At 35.6% G+C, this 18337-nt stretch overlaps 1 protein-coding gene across 1 annotated transcript in view; it reads left to right on the forward strand.

Annotated features, from left to right (window-relative positions):
- Nucleotides 1–453: 453 nt before the first annotated feature.
- The window catches only part of LOC113072960 (zinc finger matrin-type protein 4-like), a 63924-nt gene continuing 46040 nt past the window's right edge, over nt 454–18337 (forward strand). Inside the window, exons 1-2 of the mRNA XM_026245835.1 lie at nt 454–649; nt 13628–13729. Of these exons, the coding sequence (XP_026101620.1) occupies nt 563–649; nt 13628–13729 (189 nt within the window). The 5' untranslated portion in view covers nt 454–562. The remainder of the gene's footprint in view (nt 650–13627; nt 13730–18337) is intronic.

Raw genomic sequence — 18337 nt, forward strand, 5'->3', positions numbered from 1 at the left:
ATGAAGAACTCACTATTTGTAAAAAGTATATTAATGAATTAACTACAGTTTATAAACCATGAATTAACTATATAGCTGGCAAATAGGCTTATTATAAAGTGTTACAACGTAAGGCCTCAAATCTGCTCTGATTAAGAAACGAACTCATCTATATCTTGGTCTGGGGGAGTACAAATTGCAGAAAATTTTTTGCACATCTATTCCTTTATTTACTAAATAACGTAAAATGTAGTAAAACAGGTGCAGAACTGATTGCTGCGGTCTGTTTTCAATGTTTTTACAAGTGACTAGTATAATAGCAAAATACATCTGCTGGCTTATTTTACATTCATCTTCCAATTTGTCTCTGATCCTTGTCATTTGTGCACTAAATCCCATCTTGTAATGCCACCACTGCAGAAAAAAATGAAAAAGAAAAAATACACACACAAAAAAACTACTCCAACCATCCAACCAATGGAGGACGGCGGGGCGGAGAACGCTCTGCAATTGAACTAAAGGACCGCAGGCAGCTGTACACGAGCATCCTCTATTCTACACACGCGCCCACATCACACAGTCAATGGATTACACCTTCTCTCTCCAAGTGCAGCACCATCTGACCGTATACCCGACACACTTATACGAGGACTACAGCTTAGAGTTACAGGTATGTTTATCAAAACGGAAGTCAAAGTCCGGGCTAGTTTGTTTAGCGGCGATACGCGCGACTCCAAACGAACCATTCTCTTGATACTGTTGGATACACTTGTTAAACACACTAACAACATTAGTATACCGGATACTTCGTACTCTTAAATGAAATGGTAGCGTTACACTTTCTCTGATTTCGTGACGTTGTGACGCACGAAAGCCAGTTGTAGCGCGAATTCGATGAATGTGTTGCGTGCTGTGACGTTTACATGATAAGGGACACATGAACAGTAAATACACTTCACAGTGTCAAACCTGGCGTTTCATTTGAGAGACCTCATCAGTATCATTTTCTTATGCTTTTTGTTTTGCCAAGAAGCAATGGTGACCCCAAAAAGGTACATTTCTGTGGCACGAGGCAATGTTGACAGATTGCTCTCGGTTTCGTCAATCTCACAGCTGTTTCATTTACTGCAAACGATCAATTATGTATCACTATACAGTCCTGAGAACCCCGTCGATGCAGACAGTGTCAGTTTTCAGCCAAGTGCGCTTTGATCTTTGTTTTCACCTGTTGTGATCTGTGTAATTTACCGAGACAGTTTGATTGTAGTAGTGTCACCTCTTGAATATATTAGGATTTAATGTAGTGCCTTAGGCAATTGTGGGATTATTACCTGTCATTTATCTAGCCAAGAGAACGGGCAATTGATTTAGACTTAATACATTTAGCAGTTTTATGTATTCTACTAGGAGACATGTTAAAACAATTTTGCAAAGCCCATTAGTTTAGTTTTGTGCATAGCCTATATTATTTATTTCATTTCAGAATCCTTGTTGATTGAATGATCTTGCTGAAGCAGGTTTTCTTTACATTTAGGGTCCAGGTTGTTCTGTACAGTACATTGAATAAACAAAGAAAAGAAGCAGAATGTTTTATAAACTTTTTCCATTTAATTTCTACAGTCTTTGTAAGTTTAGTAGACACTCTCCATAAAAGCACAATTGCACACATAAGTAATCAAAAGTATTCTAATGCATGTTTTGTTTTCATAATATTTGTATTAACAGTTGTAAATTAAATAAAATTAAATTTATGCATTTAGCAGACGCTTTTATCCAAAGCGACTTACAGTGCATGCTCTACCAATTGAGCTACAGGAACACTTGTTGTAACAATATTAACAGTTATTTTCATTACTGTAAAGCTGCTTTAAAACAGTGTGCATATAATGCAGCATATACATAAATGTGACTTGTATTGCTTTTAGGAACTGAAGAACAGCTATTGGTATTTGTTTTATTTTTCTAGTCATTGTTATTAAATTAAATAATGCATTAAGCATTTTCTTATATAAGTATTTAATCTTTTTTTTTTTTTTTTTTTTTTTGTACATTAAGCCTTTGAAATGAGTCTGTTCCTTTAAAGTTTCTCCTCCAGGTGCTGCTTAGATCATCTTTGTGCAGAACAATGGCAGCATTAATATTCTCTTTCATATTCCTTGGAGTGCAAATACGTGACACAAAAGCAGATGTCTTTTCCGTAATAAGTGGCTTACCTTTTCTTTAACACTGGATATGTACTTTGTCCGCTACAGATGACATTTGCTATAGTTAGTGAAGAGCCCAATCTTATACCTTTAGTTTGAACTTGTCTATTTGCCTGTATTAAGTTCTATAATTATAATTTAGGATTAAAGATGAGAAATACATGATAAGTTTTCTTTTCAAAGTGGGCTAATAAACAGTTAGGAGAGACCAGAGAGAGAGAGAGAGAGAGAGTAAGATGTGAATTATTGATGTTTTTTGACACTATTTTTCTGTGCAGAGAAAAGAGGCTCATCTTTAATTTTTGTTATTATGGCGTTTACGAATTAGCAGTCTCTTGGTTGCCAGCTAGCCAGTGGGAAATGGTATAAGGGGAGAGGAATGCCAGATATAACAGCATCACTCTTATTGCATTCATTCATTATAGATGCATCATAGTCCGAACCGTCCTGCTGTGGTTTTCAATGATAAGGGAGTAGAACAACTTCAAAGTTTGCTCATTTGAACATTATTTCCCATCAGCATTCACACGTGAGCCTCCCTGCCTCATGCAAAGTATTTAAAATTAAGCCAGATTCTTATTATTAGGGGCAAGGAAATTGCGCAAGGTGGGTGGTTGGTTTGTCTAAACTTGCAGAGAAAATCATCAGTGCACCACAAGGTGGCTCTGTAAGTGTAGAATCACCTTTGAATTACCTCTGATTAAACCTTTTATTTTTACAAGACTCCTGTGCAAATGCCTGCAATACAGTTGTACATTCTGTTGAGGTTCATCTTTGTGGACTGTCCTATCCACAGCAATGGAGAGCCTTGATTACATCAGAATTTGTGATCAAATAGATTTTGATGTAAATCTTAGCATATATCATTTGTATTAACAAGCAGTTGTTAAGTTTTATTCTAACATAAAAAGAGAAGAAGAATCTTCTGTCTCCATAATCAGAGCAACCCAAGGCAGAAGTGACAGCCCATTGCCTCTCCAATACTGTTTTTCCATTGGGAGGGACAAAACCCACACTTATGGAGAAGCTTATGGAGAGGAAAATGCCTTGCCAAAGCCCAGGGATATGATATGATATTATCTTTCACAATCCATCTCCATTTCTGCTCACAGGCATTAAGTAGCAAAGCTGAAGTTTAGACTCCCAGCAATATTTACAGCAATACTAGCATTCCTCAATGCACCATGAATACGTATGCTGATTAAAAACCTCCTAAATTCCAGACATGTTCTTATTTATTGAAAATACGGTGTTGTCTAGTCATCTATTTTATAAAATGGGTTGTAATAAAAATTCAGTTGTTTCCTAAACATACCGCTTATATCAAACTTTTTTATATTGTTTATCGGAAGTAAGGGTTATTAGCTTTGAAGGAGTGAGGAAAGTGTCCTTTATATGAACCCTTCCTTCATTTTATCAGGTGTTGTTGGAGTCCATGGGGTTCTAGTGTGATGAAGAAAATGAGTTTTCTAATTTAATCGAATTTATAATACATGGTCCAGATAAAAAAGCCCTTTTCTAGAATGAGTAGGACAGTTTGTCATGCGGCTTCACAGTGAGGGTGTATATTCTTCGCTGGCATTGAAAGCACCCTGCAGATATTAAAGGTGCAAAAAAGGTAGCTCTAAATGAAATGGCACAATGCATAACCAAATGGCGGTGTTCAAGGTCGATTTTCGTCCTTACACGCAGTGAATGCACTGTCGGTTAGAGAATCTTGCAGTACATGTTCTGAACTGTTTTACAATGAACAAGTAAACATTGAAAACATGATGTGTGTAGAATTGAATCAAAAAGTCACATTTTGCCTTGCTTTGGGCTAGGCTGAATCATAGTTCACGTGTGAAAAAGGTGTATATACTTCTATTAAACTTACATTACAGCATTGGAATGGTGTTTCCATATTATACTTTGGAAACTGGATAAAGATTCAGGTTAGACTGTTGTATGATTAAAATACGATTCGATTCACAATTCTGATTTCACGATTTGATTTGATTCGATTCACAATTTTTATTATTATTATTATTATTTATTTTAACAAAATTAGATTTTAGACAAATTATAAATTAAATGTGTCCTTTTATAATTGCTTGGACAAAATGCTGCACATTTCTTTGTGAAATTTAAATATAACTATAATAATGTAATATACTAATGTAGAATATTATTGCTCTTTTGTTGGTGTTGATTGCTTCTATTATCCTCATTTGTTAGTCGCTTTGCATAAAGCGACCTGCTAAATTGCAAAATTTAAATATAATGTACATGTAAATAGCAAAACTAAATAGAAAATGGAAAACTATCCCCAAATCAAATAAATAAGTAACACAAAATAAATCTCTTCATATGAACAAAAATTAGAGGCAACAACTGTATTTTAATCATTATCCAAACAAAGATTCTGGAACATGAGCAGTTTTTAATCGAAATTAGATTTTATAATTTCGAAATTTGAAGCAAAAACAGAATGGTTTGACTTCAGTTTTGTGAAACTATAGGCCTACATAAAAATATCTGCATGAAAGCAGCAGACAAGGAGAATGAGCCACATATTCACTCTCTGCCATCAGGTGGAACTTAAAGCGGTTCCTTGGTGTCCACTGTAAACAAAACAGTGCTGCATTTATGAACTTTAATATGCATTATATAGAGGCAAGATTTAAAGAAAAAATACCATCTAAACTTCAAAACTTGTTTTGAATAGTCACATATTTTAATTGATTTTCAACCAGCTCGCAGTTAATTGTTACATCCCAAATTTATTGCAAAAACCTTTTTTTGGTCCAGTTTGAGTGTATAATTTTATGAGTTTGCTAGACTAAAAAATGCTGCTCTTGAGCAGTTGTAAAACAAAAATTATTGGTTTATGATTATTTCAGTTATATTCTTTAAAATGTTTATGTTTAATTTAATGTGTTACTTCAATCTTCAGTGATATTCAAAGCCTACATAATTTTGAAGATTTTCCAAGTTATCTTGAATCCCCCTAGTGGGCCCCAGCCTGCTGGTTGAAAACCACTGCCCAGGTGTATAGTTAAGATGCAATGATATTCAAATTCTGGTCGATACAGTAAGTCTGATAATTATTTTATTATACTATTATTAATTTTTTTCCCACAGAAATGATTTTGAGATAATTAGTAGTTCTTCTGTCTCTCTGATTTTATGTTTTTTTTGCTCATATGAGACCCATCTGAATGTTGCCTGACTTCCAATTAAAGCAACAGAACAGGATAATGATGTTTGACCTTCAGCTGGCCACAGGGAAGAAGCAATAAGCAATGTTTTTGCTATGAGAAATGAACTGACATTGAAGCAGTGGAATAATTGCAAAGGTGAGGAGGGAAATAAGTGGATAAATATTAATCCTTTAAGTGAATCAGTAATTATGTTTTGTGTTGTTTTAAGATGTGCTTAAAAGGGCAGATATGTAATCGTTTCTATTGTAAGCTGATTGCAAACAGGTCTAGCTCACCAACCAACACCACATTTAAATGAGTTAGATGCTGGGTTATTGTAACATGGCCACATTATTACATAAAGCCATCTTAATTTATCCCATGACAATCACCCACTGTGACAAATTTATTATCTGCTGTCAGGAACAGGTCGCATCTCTTCATCACACTTCAGTAAATTCTATCACTGCTCCTCTGCACATGACAGCAGATGTTTTCCCCATCTTCTGGACACATAACACCACTGTCTTCTGTAGGATGGTGGAAAAAGCATTTTGTTCTAGGTCCACATAACAGCCCATGTCCATGGTGCATCCAAAATGCATGAGTCTGGCAAAGAGAGATACTTTGTTCTTGTGCATCGAAACATCAGCTGTGTAAAAGAATCTCCTCTGTCGCTGTTTTTTTTTTTTTGGAAGCCATCAGCGGTCTGGAATGGACCCGTCCCACCCAGCATTTGGCTTATGAAGCGGTTTGTGGAGTTGGTGAGAAGTCAAATAGCATCATTTTCCTCTCATTATTTATCCCTGCACATATTGTACACAGGTTCTGAATTATCCATAAGCACTACAAAGGTAGTTTCAAAGCCTTGTCAGGCAGGCTGAACAACTGTGTGAATACAACACAACATTAGAAAGATTAGCAGATGAAAACGGGCAGATGCTGAGCAGTGCAAGACTCTCTTTTCTTTCTTTTACATTATTTATCTTATTTTCTTGAGACATATCTTCTTCTGTCAGTCTTGTTTATGCAGTATGAGGAGCTATTCAGGATGTGTTATTTTGTTTAGGCAGAATGGAACAAATCTAGTTGTTTTGCCCTGAAGATTTGTTTGCTTTTGGGTGCTTATAGACCTACTTAAGTGATGTTGATTCTGTACTTAAATTTTGCAAACTGTCACAAAGTTATATAAAACATGGTTTTGATATTATACTTCTTAAATTCAGCTTTATAGTGATCTTGTGTTTCTGTCAGTGTCTGTGACTATATACAGTATTGTTCAAAATAATAGCAGTACAATGTGACTAACCAGAATAATCAAGGTTTTTAGTATATTTTTTATTGCTACGTGGCAAACAAGTTACCAGTAGGTTCAGTAGATTGTCAGAAAACAAACAAGACCCAGCATTCATGATATGCACGCTCTTAAGGCTGTGCAATTGGGCAATTAGTTGAAAGGGGTGTGTTCAAAAAAATAGCAGTGTCTACCTTTGACTGTACAAACTCAAAACTATTTTGTACAAACATTTTTTTTTTCTGGGATTTAGCAATCCTGTGAATCACTAAACTAATATTTAGTTGTATGACCACAGTTTTTTAAAACTGCTTGACATCTGTGTGGCATGGAGTCAACCAACTTGTGGCACCTCTCAGCTGTTATTCCACTCCATGATTCTTTAACAACATTCCACAATTCATTCACATTTCTTGGTTTTGCTTCAGAAACAGCATTTTTGATAGCACCCCACAAGTTCTCAATTGGATTAAGGTCTGGAGATTGGGCTGGCCACTCCATAACATTAATTTTGTTGGTTTGGAACCAAGACTTTGCCCGTTTACTAGTGTGTTTTGGGTCATTGTCTTGTTGAAACAACCATTTCAAGGGCATGTCCTCTTCAGCATAGGGCAACATGACCTCTTCAAGTATTTTAACATATGCAAACTGATCCATGATCCCTGGTATGCGATAAATAGGCCCAACACCATAGTAGGAGAAACATGCCCATATCATGATGCTTGCACCTCCATGCTTCACTGTGTACTGTGGCTTGAATTCAGAGTTTGGGGGTCGTCTCACAAACTGCCTGTGGCCCTTGGACCCAAAAAGAACAATTTTACTCTCATCAGTCCACAAAATGTTCCTCCATTTCTCTTTAGGCCAGTTGATGTGTTCTTTGGCAAATTGTAACCTCTTCTGCACATGCCTTTTTTTTAACAGAGGGACTTTGCGGGGGATTCTTGAAAATAGATTAGCTTCACACAGACGTCTTCTAACTGTCACACTACTTACAGGTAACTCCAGACTGTCTTTGATCATCCTGGAGGTGATCATTGGCTGAGCCTTTGCCATTCTGGTTATTCTTCTATCGATTTTGATGGTTGTCTTCCGTTTTCTTCCATGTCTCTCTGGTTTTGCTCTCCATTTTAAGGCATTGGAGATCATTTTAGCTGAACAGCCTATCATTTTTTGCACCTCTTTATAGGTTTTCCCCTCTCTAATCAACTTTTTAATCAAAGTACGCTGTTCTTCTGAACAATGTCTTGAACGACCCATTTTCCTCAGCTTTCAAATGCATGTTCAACAAGTGTTGGCTTCATCCTTAAATAGGGGCCACCTGATTCACACCTGTTTCTTCACAAAATTGATGACCTCAGTGATTGAATGCCACACTGCTATTTTTTTGAACACACACCTTTCAACTAATTCAACTAATTGCCCAATTGCACAGCCTTAAGAGCGTGCATATCATGAATGCTGGGTCTCATTTGTTTTCTGAGAATCTACTGAACCTACTGGTAACTTGTTTGCCACGTAGCAATAAAAAATATACTAAAAACCTTGATTATTCTGGTTAGTCACATTGTACTGCTATTATTTTGAACAAGACTGTATATATATATATATATATATATATGTGTGTGTGTGTGTGTGTGTGTGTGTGTGTGTGTGTGTGTGTATGCCTGTGTGTATGCGTGTGTGTGTGTGTGTGTGTGTGTTTTCAAACGTCTGGGGTCACTATTATTATTTTTTATTAAGTGCAATTAGAGACGTTTAGAATGTTAACGTTTCCACAAAAATATTAAGCAGCACAACTATTTTCACAAATATTTATGGAGCAGCAAATCAGCATATACACTTTTTTTCTGAAGTATCATGTTACACTGAATTAGAGTAATGGCTGCTGAAAATGTAACTTTGCCATTACAGAAATAAATTACATAAAATAAAATAAAAATGTAAACAAAAAACACACACACATATATGAAACAGTATGATATTATTATTTATTATGATATTATTATTTCACAATATTACTGTTTTACTGCATTTTTGATCAAATAAGCTTTTACGGTTAAGTAAATTCAATTCAACCTTTGTAAGCATAAAAACCTTAAAGATTTTAAACATTTTACCAACCCCAAATTTTTCAGTTGTAGCATGCATACTATATAGTTAGTCACTATTGTTAATAGTCATTAAAACAATGAAATTATTATAGTGTTCAAACTAATTAATAATCAGTCAGTTTTGACAAACAAAACAGCAGTTTGGAGTTGCTGTAATTTAATGAATATCATCCTGCTCAAGACCTCTCATTCATCATTAAAATGCAGTCTCGTACTCACAGTGTATGATTGCAGCACACTCATTGATAAATAAATCATTTTTCATTTCATCTAATCAATTTTTTTCTATTCTTCAGTTTTTTTTTTTTTTTTTTTTTTTTTTTACATTAAGACAATCTAATACAAAACCACAAAGTTGTGTTTTTTCCATGTCTACCTGCTGCCTATTGTAATTCTTCTTATTACTATAGAGGACACACAGACACTGTGTTTCCAGTTGCTTTTCTCTGTGCATTGGGATGTGTTGCCTCAGAATGCTAATGAGCTCAAGTAGGACATGAGGACATTACTCAGCAACCAGCACTGATGTGTTTGCATGCCTGTTAAAGCACCAGCAGGGATTGGAAATGTACTGACTTGGTTAATATGCTGCTGTGTTTGGTTGCATCCTTTTGAACCTATTTTAAATCACTGGAAAAACAGTCAAATGCAGTATACTCATGAATAAGTGTGCTGTTGTTTTGAATATCACTTTTTGGCCTTAGGGTCGAGGTCAAAGAATCCAAAGCACCAAACTGGAATGGAGTTTATGAGCAGAGCGACAGTTATTTTCTTCAGTTTTAAAGAGTGAGTGAGATCTGAAAGTGTTTTTGCAGTGTCGGGACTTTCTTCAACTAAAGTGACAGTAGAAGACCTTGAGCAGCTGGCGTCCAGCTCAGTGCCTCCCCTCCCTGATTACAGCACACCTTTGACAGCCAGAACATTTCTCAGGGCCACCCACTGCACTGCCCTCTCTGCACTTCCTACAGCAGCCCACATGCATGCTCCTCACTTTGGAAACACGTGCACAGTATTTCTCCAAATGATATTTCGTCTTCTAAGGCGCAATGCAGTCGTGTGTGGCTTGGGAGTTTGAGTGATGGACGGTATCTGTTCACTCGGCTTTGCATAGTCTTTAGAAGATGATTTTGGACTACATGGAAAAGCATTAACAAATACAGTTCAGTGGAAAATGTAATAAAACATACACTATTGTTCAATGTATAATATATACATATTATTGTTGTTATAATGTTTTTTTTATAATATTCTGATCACACTTTATTTTGAGTATGAAGTAAAGTGCAATTCTTGCCATTTACAAACCATTAACTACGACTTTTGCCTCAATAAGCTCTAGTTTAGGTATTTGGTAGGATTAGGGATGTAGAATATCGTCATGCAGAATAGGCATGCTAATAAGCAACTAGTTAATAATGAGAATTGATCCTTATACTAAAGTGTTTCCAATATTCTTATAATTAGCTTTTATTCTTATTGATTTGGTGCTCAAGAAATAATGTTGGAAACGGTTGTACTACTGTTTTTACAAAAATAAATAAATACAACATTTTAATTCTGAACTTTCTATTAAAGCTTTCCATGCAAGTCTCAAGGTCCTTGGCAGTCTGAAAATCTGTTCTAGACTTTCTCGTTTTTATCAGCAGAGGAGTTGGAGTCAAGTTATTTTTATTTGTATAGTGCTTTTCGTTCTGTGATCCATGATGTGTGACAGCAGCTGAGGCAAAGAAGGTTTTTGATTAAAGATTATGAAAAAAAGCTTTTGATTAACATGCACTGATAAACTGTGCACACTAAAGCTAGAGACATTTTATTAAGAAAGGAAATAAGGTAAATTTGTCTTCTAATCACATACACATGGCAAATAAGTAAGGGGGGAAACTCTTCAACTCTGTCAGCCCCATTCCTCTCTCTAAGCAGACTGATTAATAATGCAATTGTTTTTTAGATGTGTGCGGTGTGTGTATGTATGTGTTCATGAGCGCGATGGAGCTTGGGCTGCAGTGATGGTATTTTGCACAGTTGCACAGTTTCCTCAGAGAGGGAGAGTGAGCTCCTCTCCCCACACCCTCTTTCGGCTTCTCTTCTCTTCTGGTTATCTTTTAGTTATTTTTTTAATCTTCATCTCTGCAAACTTAAGCTGCTGGAATACCTGTGGAAAATTGTTGTCTGAATTCAGCATGTGTAAAGTCCTTTGTTGGAGAAAGTTGCCTTTTCTCTGATGATGGTAAAACTGAGGCCACAAACAAAAGAAAGCTGAAAAACCGTGGACAGTGTCCTTAATGTTGGTGTATGGTTTTGCAGATGCATCACAATTTAAAACAGCAAAGTACTTTCCACATGTCCCTCATAAAGTATGAGAGCAGAGTGTTAGAATCTGAAATTAAAATCTTAGAAAGCGCAACTGAGCACTACTGAAGATTTACCTAAGCTCTTAATCTGATGAAGAATTAGAAAATATCTAGATTAGCAACAGCCTGGGATAGATTTGAGCTACTGAATGTAAGATTATAATAATTTTATTTGCATAGTTTGAATATGGTAATGGTGTGATTCCTATGTATGCAAGAATTAGCGTAGAAAACAGACATCTGGAAACTATTGAGTATGTTTATTTATTCTGTCTTCGAGAAGTTGCAGTCATTAGCATTTGCAAATCAGGCCACGCTCAAAAATGTGAAAATCCCAGTTTTTTTCAATCTGCTGGCATAAAAATTCACCCATCTTTTTAAATGCATGTTATTGATCTAACTGTGAATGATTCGTCCATGCATTTCCCATAAAAAAAAAAAGTTTTGATCCTTTAATTTTTAATTTCTGATGAAACCAGACTAAAGTATGTATAAAAAAGCATTTAGTCTGCTTAAACCCCATACACTCAAAAAAATGATTTTTCAGTTTTGTTCACTTTACCTTAACAATTCATGTTGAATTAATGCCTTTTGGCTATTTTTCATTTCAACATGATTGTGTCATGTTAAACTGACTTAAAACTGTCACTCGTTGGTTTAACATAAAGTTTTCATTTTGAAAGAACATGTTTCAATCAAGTACCTCAAAATAAGTTTTACACTTCCCATCATGCTTTGCAAAGGACTGTATATGGGGAGAGAAAATTTTGAAATAAAGTGTTATTTTATGCAGTTTTTAGTAAAATGTGATAATAAGGAGACTTTTTCATGTCTAATGCTCTATTATGTGGGCATTTTAAAATACTTTATATTGGTGTATTTTGTGCGAGTTACCATTGTGGTGAAGTGTGGAGCTTGTGGTTGGGTTGAGGACCTGGTTAAAAGAAAGTCTAAAATACTTAATTGAAAAAAGCAACTTTAATGAGAGTGCTAGTGCATGATGTACACAGAGTAACATCCTTAAGCTGCAAACAACTATCATCATGTGTAAATAAAAGTTTTATCTTACTTGCTAATGTTTTTAGAACACTTTGGCTAAACTTGCATGGACAGTGGTTCTACATGATGTAAACATATTATCTCTGCTCAGATATTTCATGTAGGATGAACTAAAGCAAACTGAGTAAACTCAACTAAAAGTAGACATGTCCTTATAACTTGATTTATTCATGTCCAAATAACATGGTACAAACATGTGGAACCACTGTCCATGAAAGAATCATGTTCAGCCAAAGAGTCATTTTTTTTGAGTGTACCTTTCTTATAATCAACTGCTTTCAGATCTGCATCAATGTTTTACTCTTTCGATCATTTCTTTCACTCACAATACTGAAAGAAAAGAACTGTTGCTACTTCTGTTTTATCTCAGCTTCAATTCGTTCAAACAGCTGCATTTTGTATTTTATCAGTTACATAAAAAGTAGCTGCCCGAGATCATCACAAAAATAGCCATCAGGTGAACTGGATTCTCTTACAGGAACTTTAAAACACTCAAACCAGCCACTCAAAGTTATGGTGATCGGTTAAATTACAAATTCAGCTGGAACTAATTTTTGCCACAAGGCTACCGGACTAATGAATTTTTAAACATTCAAGTACAAAACCAAAAACCTCAACATAACTTTTAAAGTGTCATGATATCACACTATAGGGCAAGAAGTTACAAACAAATAGTTTGCTGTCTTGCAGGGATCTGTGTGATAAAGCAGAATCTCTCCAGGTATTACCCCTCTCTTTGGCCTGTGACTTTCTGAGTTTTCTTAGGAAGTGCCTTCATACAAATCCTCTGTCTGTTAAAACAATAATCAACTGTGCAGCATGTCATCTACTTTCAAACATAGTCTGTAGGCTTTTAAAAACCTGGTCTCCACATCATTGCAGCTGTTAGTAATTGGCAGTAAAAAAAAACACTCTAATTGGTCTATGAGGCAGAGTGTGCAAAGGGCAACTACAGAATGATCAGTTCCTTCATTACCCGGGACCCACGCAAATAAATTGCACAAAAATTTCGATCTAATTTCGAGTAAAGCTTAGCATTTGCCGAAAGTAAAATGTATAATCTGCAAGCATTTCAATGTTGTCTTCACATGAAGGTCATATGAAGGTTTCATCTGTTGCTTTACAACCCCTGCAGTCTGTTTATAAGCCGTTCTGGGAGTGAACTGCAGCTGTAATAGAGGCATGTCATGTCCTCACGCTGGTTCTGTGTTTTAATATGTGTGACGCATGCTGAAATAATTAAAGTGACAGAAACAACATGTCTTTATGAATAATTCATGTGACACATTTTCATGACACTGTTTTCCCCAAAAGTACATCTAAAATAGCAGTGCAGTACATGCAGCGGTTTCGACTCCTGTCATTTTCAAATTCACAGTGTTTAGTGATGGAAGCGTATGATAAAGTGCTGAAATATAATCATAGTTTTTTTGTTGTTGTTCAGATGAAGTCAACAGAGGTGGATCAAGGCCTTTTCACAGACAGTTACTGCAAAGTGTGCAGCGCTCAGCTCATCTCAGAGTCACAGAGAGTGGCACATTATGAGGTGAGATCGCTTTCTGTCTACATCATGTCTGCTTGTACGTGCAAATCTCTCCCTGATCTTTTGTTTGTTTGATGTCGGTCATTTTAGATGTTACCATCCAAAGTGTATTTATAGGTACAACCCCCCTGGAGAAATCAGAGGTTAAGTGTCTTAAAGGACACACTGACAACTAGTAAATATACTGCAGCAATAAATATAGCTACTAACCTGCTTTCTGGACATCTTCTATGATTACTCATAAGAGGTTCTGTGTGCATGTCCTCTGATCTGTGTTGTGAGGAATACTTTAGCAGAACAGCTGTATTGCAGAATGTTTCCCTGTGGTCATTGAACGGTGAGTTATATGGCCACTCGTCAACAGAGCTGTAACCTGAGGAGGCCCAGATGGCAACATAGTGTATCTGTCCAGGCAGGCATAGAGTGCAAGTAGATGGTAGTGTGCTGATCAGTGTAAAATATTAATTCTGGGTTTGTTTTGTTTGTCTGTGCCGAGTGTGTTACTGCCTGGATTGTTCCATGTGGACTGAGTGATGCTGACATTTTGAGCCTCTTTGTCCCCTGCCAATGCCAAATCTGCAACCATTTCATGCATTTCAATAGTAGACAGTACTGGGCCAGAAAAGCTGCTGGTCTTGAACAAATGACCACTTTATTTTCTTTGTACATCTGAAATTATTTAGTTTGCAAATGTAAATTGATTGCATTGAATCCTAACTTCTGGCTGTGCTTCAGTTAGTGATGCAACTGAAAATATTAAGCTGGAAAAAAAAAAGATTTTGAGTACTTTTTGGAGTGCCAATCATTGACAGAAACCAGAAATGGTTACCACTTTTAAATCATGTCTTTTATCTGCACCAAACGTGGATAAGCTACAACAAGTAAACCTGTCAGCATGTGGCTATACTTCATCATGACCTAAAGTGAGGCAAGAACAACGTGTGTGAAAAACTAAAAATCCCACACGTGAATAATAATAATAATAATCACATGTGAACAACACCCTGAACAATGACCAATGAACAATGTTAAATGACCCAAAATTATATTTTTGTTTTAAATTTTTGGCTAAATAAATAATATAGTTGTGGTTTTGGTGCATCACTAATTTAGTCTTTTCAGTGAAAAAAAGGTGCATCTGAGGCTGCTGGGTAAATTACTAAAAGCTGCTAAAAAGCTAAAATCTTTTTGCTGATTTTTGTTTAAACTTTGCAAACCTCCACAGGCATTAAATGAAAAATGCTGTTATGCTGCTAATGTAGAAATATATATATATATATATATATATATATATATATATATATATATATATATATATATATATATATACATTTTTGTGTGTGTGTGTGTGTGGAGAGGAGACACAGATTTGTGGAGGAGAGTTTCTGTCTCTCATTCTCTGTCTCACCTCAGACAAGTTCCAAAGTGTTATCAGATGTGAGCTCAAATATCCACAGACTGTTGATCATAGAAAACAATAGTGACTAAAGTTCAGATTTCACTTTAGATTGAACCCTCACTTTAGAGAGTCACATTTCTCCATCTTATTAATTAAGCATTTTCTTAGAGCATTTATGAAAGACTTTAAAAAGTGCCATGGGACATACAAAATAATTGGAAAAGCACTGTTTATTTGCAGCTTATCACTCGTGATGCAGCGGCAAAAGAGGAAGTAAGTTTGAAAATAAAAATGAAAAACAGACATAAAGAACAGAGTAACAGCATACTTATGACTTGTAATATAAACCGTGAACAAAGGGTCTGAAGTATACTCTAATGGTAATCAATAAACTGAAACTGTATACAAATCACAAAAACTTTTCATTTTATTTACAAGGTTCATTTACTAAATTCTGTATTTGAAATCTTTACATAATCTACTCAGTCCTTTCTGGCATTCAGAAGAAACTTCCAATGTGATTTCTTTAACTAATGAGGGGCTTTGTCACAATTTTGGCATTCGATTTAATTTAAAAACAACATAATTAGTGTTTACATTGAAAATGAATCTAATTTTATTGGGAAGGGTTATGAACTTTGCGTAGAAGCTGTAACATCTACAGAGGCTTTAGCACTCAGGTCATGCTTTTAGAAATTATGCTGATGGGTGAGGGCACAATTTTTCCTCTGCAATGAGCTTTTAATCCTCACTCCTGAAACATCAAAGACTTAGAGAAAGAGAAAAAGAGAGCGACAGAGAGAGAGAGAGAGAGAGAGAGACAGATTGGAGAAGAGAGAGAGAGTAAATCCAGGCAGTTGAACTAAACAGTTTAACAGCAGCTGTATTAAAAGGACATTAATAATGCAGAAAGACAATCATGGACGGGAATAGCACTTCCAGCGTTGGGTTTCATTTTATAGTCCTCAAAGCACTCTATTTTTGTGTTCAAGATTATGCCATACCTTTTCACCTAAGACTGTGAGACTATCATAAGTACAGGTATGATAAATGTTATCGTTAAGCTCCAAACAAACATCTTTTTAAAGGGAAAGTTCACCCAAAAATTCTGTCAATAGTTACTCACCCTCATGTCGTTCTAAACCTGTAAGACCTTCGTTCATTTTCGGAACACAAATCAAGATTTTTTTTGATGAAATCCGAGAGCTTTCTGACCTTCCATAGACGGCAAGGATCCAGAATCGTAGCATGGATATAGGGAAAATAATTTATGTGACATCAGTGGTTTAACTGTAGTTTTACAAAACTAAGGGAATACTTTTTGTGCCCTAAAATTAATAAAAAATACCTTAATTTGTTTTCCCGAAAATGAACTGAGGTCAGATGAGGGTGAGTAATTAATGACTCAATGTTCATTTTTGGGTGAACTATCCCTTTAATGTTAAATCTAAGCATATTGCTGTGCTGTTATGATTGATTACACCATGCTTCAAGGTGACTTGTTTTTCTACATTTCCGTTACTGACATCAGGTATGCGTTACCAAAAGCAAACAGAAGTTATCTTGTGTTTTTTAAGCAGTAAGCAAGGTCTGTGGCCTGTGTCTCCTTTTGAGTGTAATCTCTCTGGTACGCAATGCTGTTTGATTTCTTTTTGTTGTCCCGCTCTCATTCTATCTGTTTGTGTGCCCCTGGCTTATGTCTTTCGTCCATGCAATTCCAATCAGAGTTCTCTAATCTTACATATGTATGAGCAGCATAGCAGAAAGCTGGAAGACTGCAGACTTTTATTTACATTTGCTCATGGTGATATTATCAGCGTTCAAGGACAAACCACCATCTCATTGTCCTGTATCCTCTTCTACAAGATTGGAATCGTCCATGTGAGTTTGTTTCTAATGAGACTCCTTATTCACACTAAGGACTAAAGGACAATAATCACAGGTGAACGTTTCTTGTATCATGTAACATTAATGCGCATAATAATTATACTTATACAGGAATTAGTCCCAACTGTGTATTGCTTGGATGTTGATTGATTCTTTCCTCCAAATCAGCATATTATAATTATTTACTTGAAAGATCACGTGAAACTTAATGACTGCTGAAAATTCAGCTTTGCTGTCACAGGAATATAATTTATTATAATACTTTTTAAATTTTAATGTTTTTACTGTATCTTCAATCAAATGCAGACTTGGTCAGCATAAAGAGAAATCTTTCAAAAACACAAAAAAAATCTTACCAACCTTAAAACTTTGAACAGTACTGTATATATTAATTATGAATGTAATTATTATATACCTCCTTCTGCAGCAGAGTATAACAATTTTGTAATAGTGACCCAAATCGTGACTTGATATCTTTCCGTTTTACTTTATTTCTTCTATTGTCATGTTTCATTCTGGTGGAAATCAACTTCCATAAATGTAGAGTAAGTGTGATCAAAAACAAACAAATAAATCAGTCAGGCAAAATGTCAGGTTGAATGGCCTCATGCTGTAGCATATAGGCTGCCTTACACATGTGAATCTTGTATTGTGAGCAGATAAATTTGTCGCTGAGCTGTGAGAGATCTGACTTTGATTCAGCACATCTCTATTAAACACATCTACTCTGTTATTATCTCAGTGAGGATCAGTAGTGTCTTTAAATATGGCTCTAAATTTGTCTTCCTCAATTAGCTCCTGTACAGTTGGCTAAATCGGGATGTTCTTGTTGGCCTAACAGCCGTTAGAGTCGTATAAAGAGTTGAAATAATTTCTTTCAGACGCTTCTTAAGATAGTGCTAATTAAAACTTGATAGAATAAAACTGGGATGCATCAGGCCAACCAATCAACGTGATTCTCATCACAGCGTCTCTTTTAAATGCAACAATTTTTTTTTCACATGAAAAAGGCACCAGTAATTGTATTTTTTAGTAGCTCATATTGTACAGTTACAACATGATGAATCCATTGCCTGCTGATATTTAAGAACAAATGCAGTTAATGTTTGCCAAGCCAACAGTCTAGATCATTTTATTTAGAGTTTTTATTGTTTTTCAAAGGCTACATTGTCCATTGTCCAGCAATCAATTATAGTAAAGGCAATATATAACTTTTCAAACTCCACAAAGCATAATTGCACCATAACTGTTTTTCTGTTGATTCATTGTCACAGCGGTAACTTTACAGGTTTGCAAGGTCAAACCAGTCATAACAGTGGGGGAAG

The sequence above is a fragment of the Carassius auratus genome, unplaced genomic scaffold, assembly GCF_003368295.1.
Source record: "Carassius auratus strain Wakin unplaced genomic scaffold, ASM336829v1 scaf_tig00011121, whole genome shotgun sequence".
Lineage (NCBI taxonomy): Eukaryota > Metazoa > Chordata > Actinopteri > Cypriniformes > Cyprinidae > Carassius > Carassius auratus.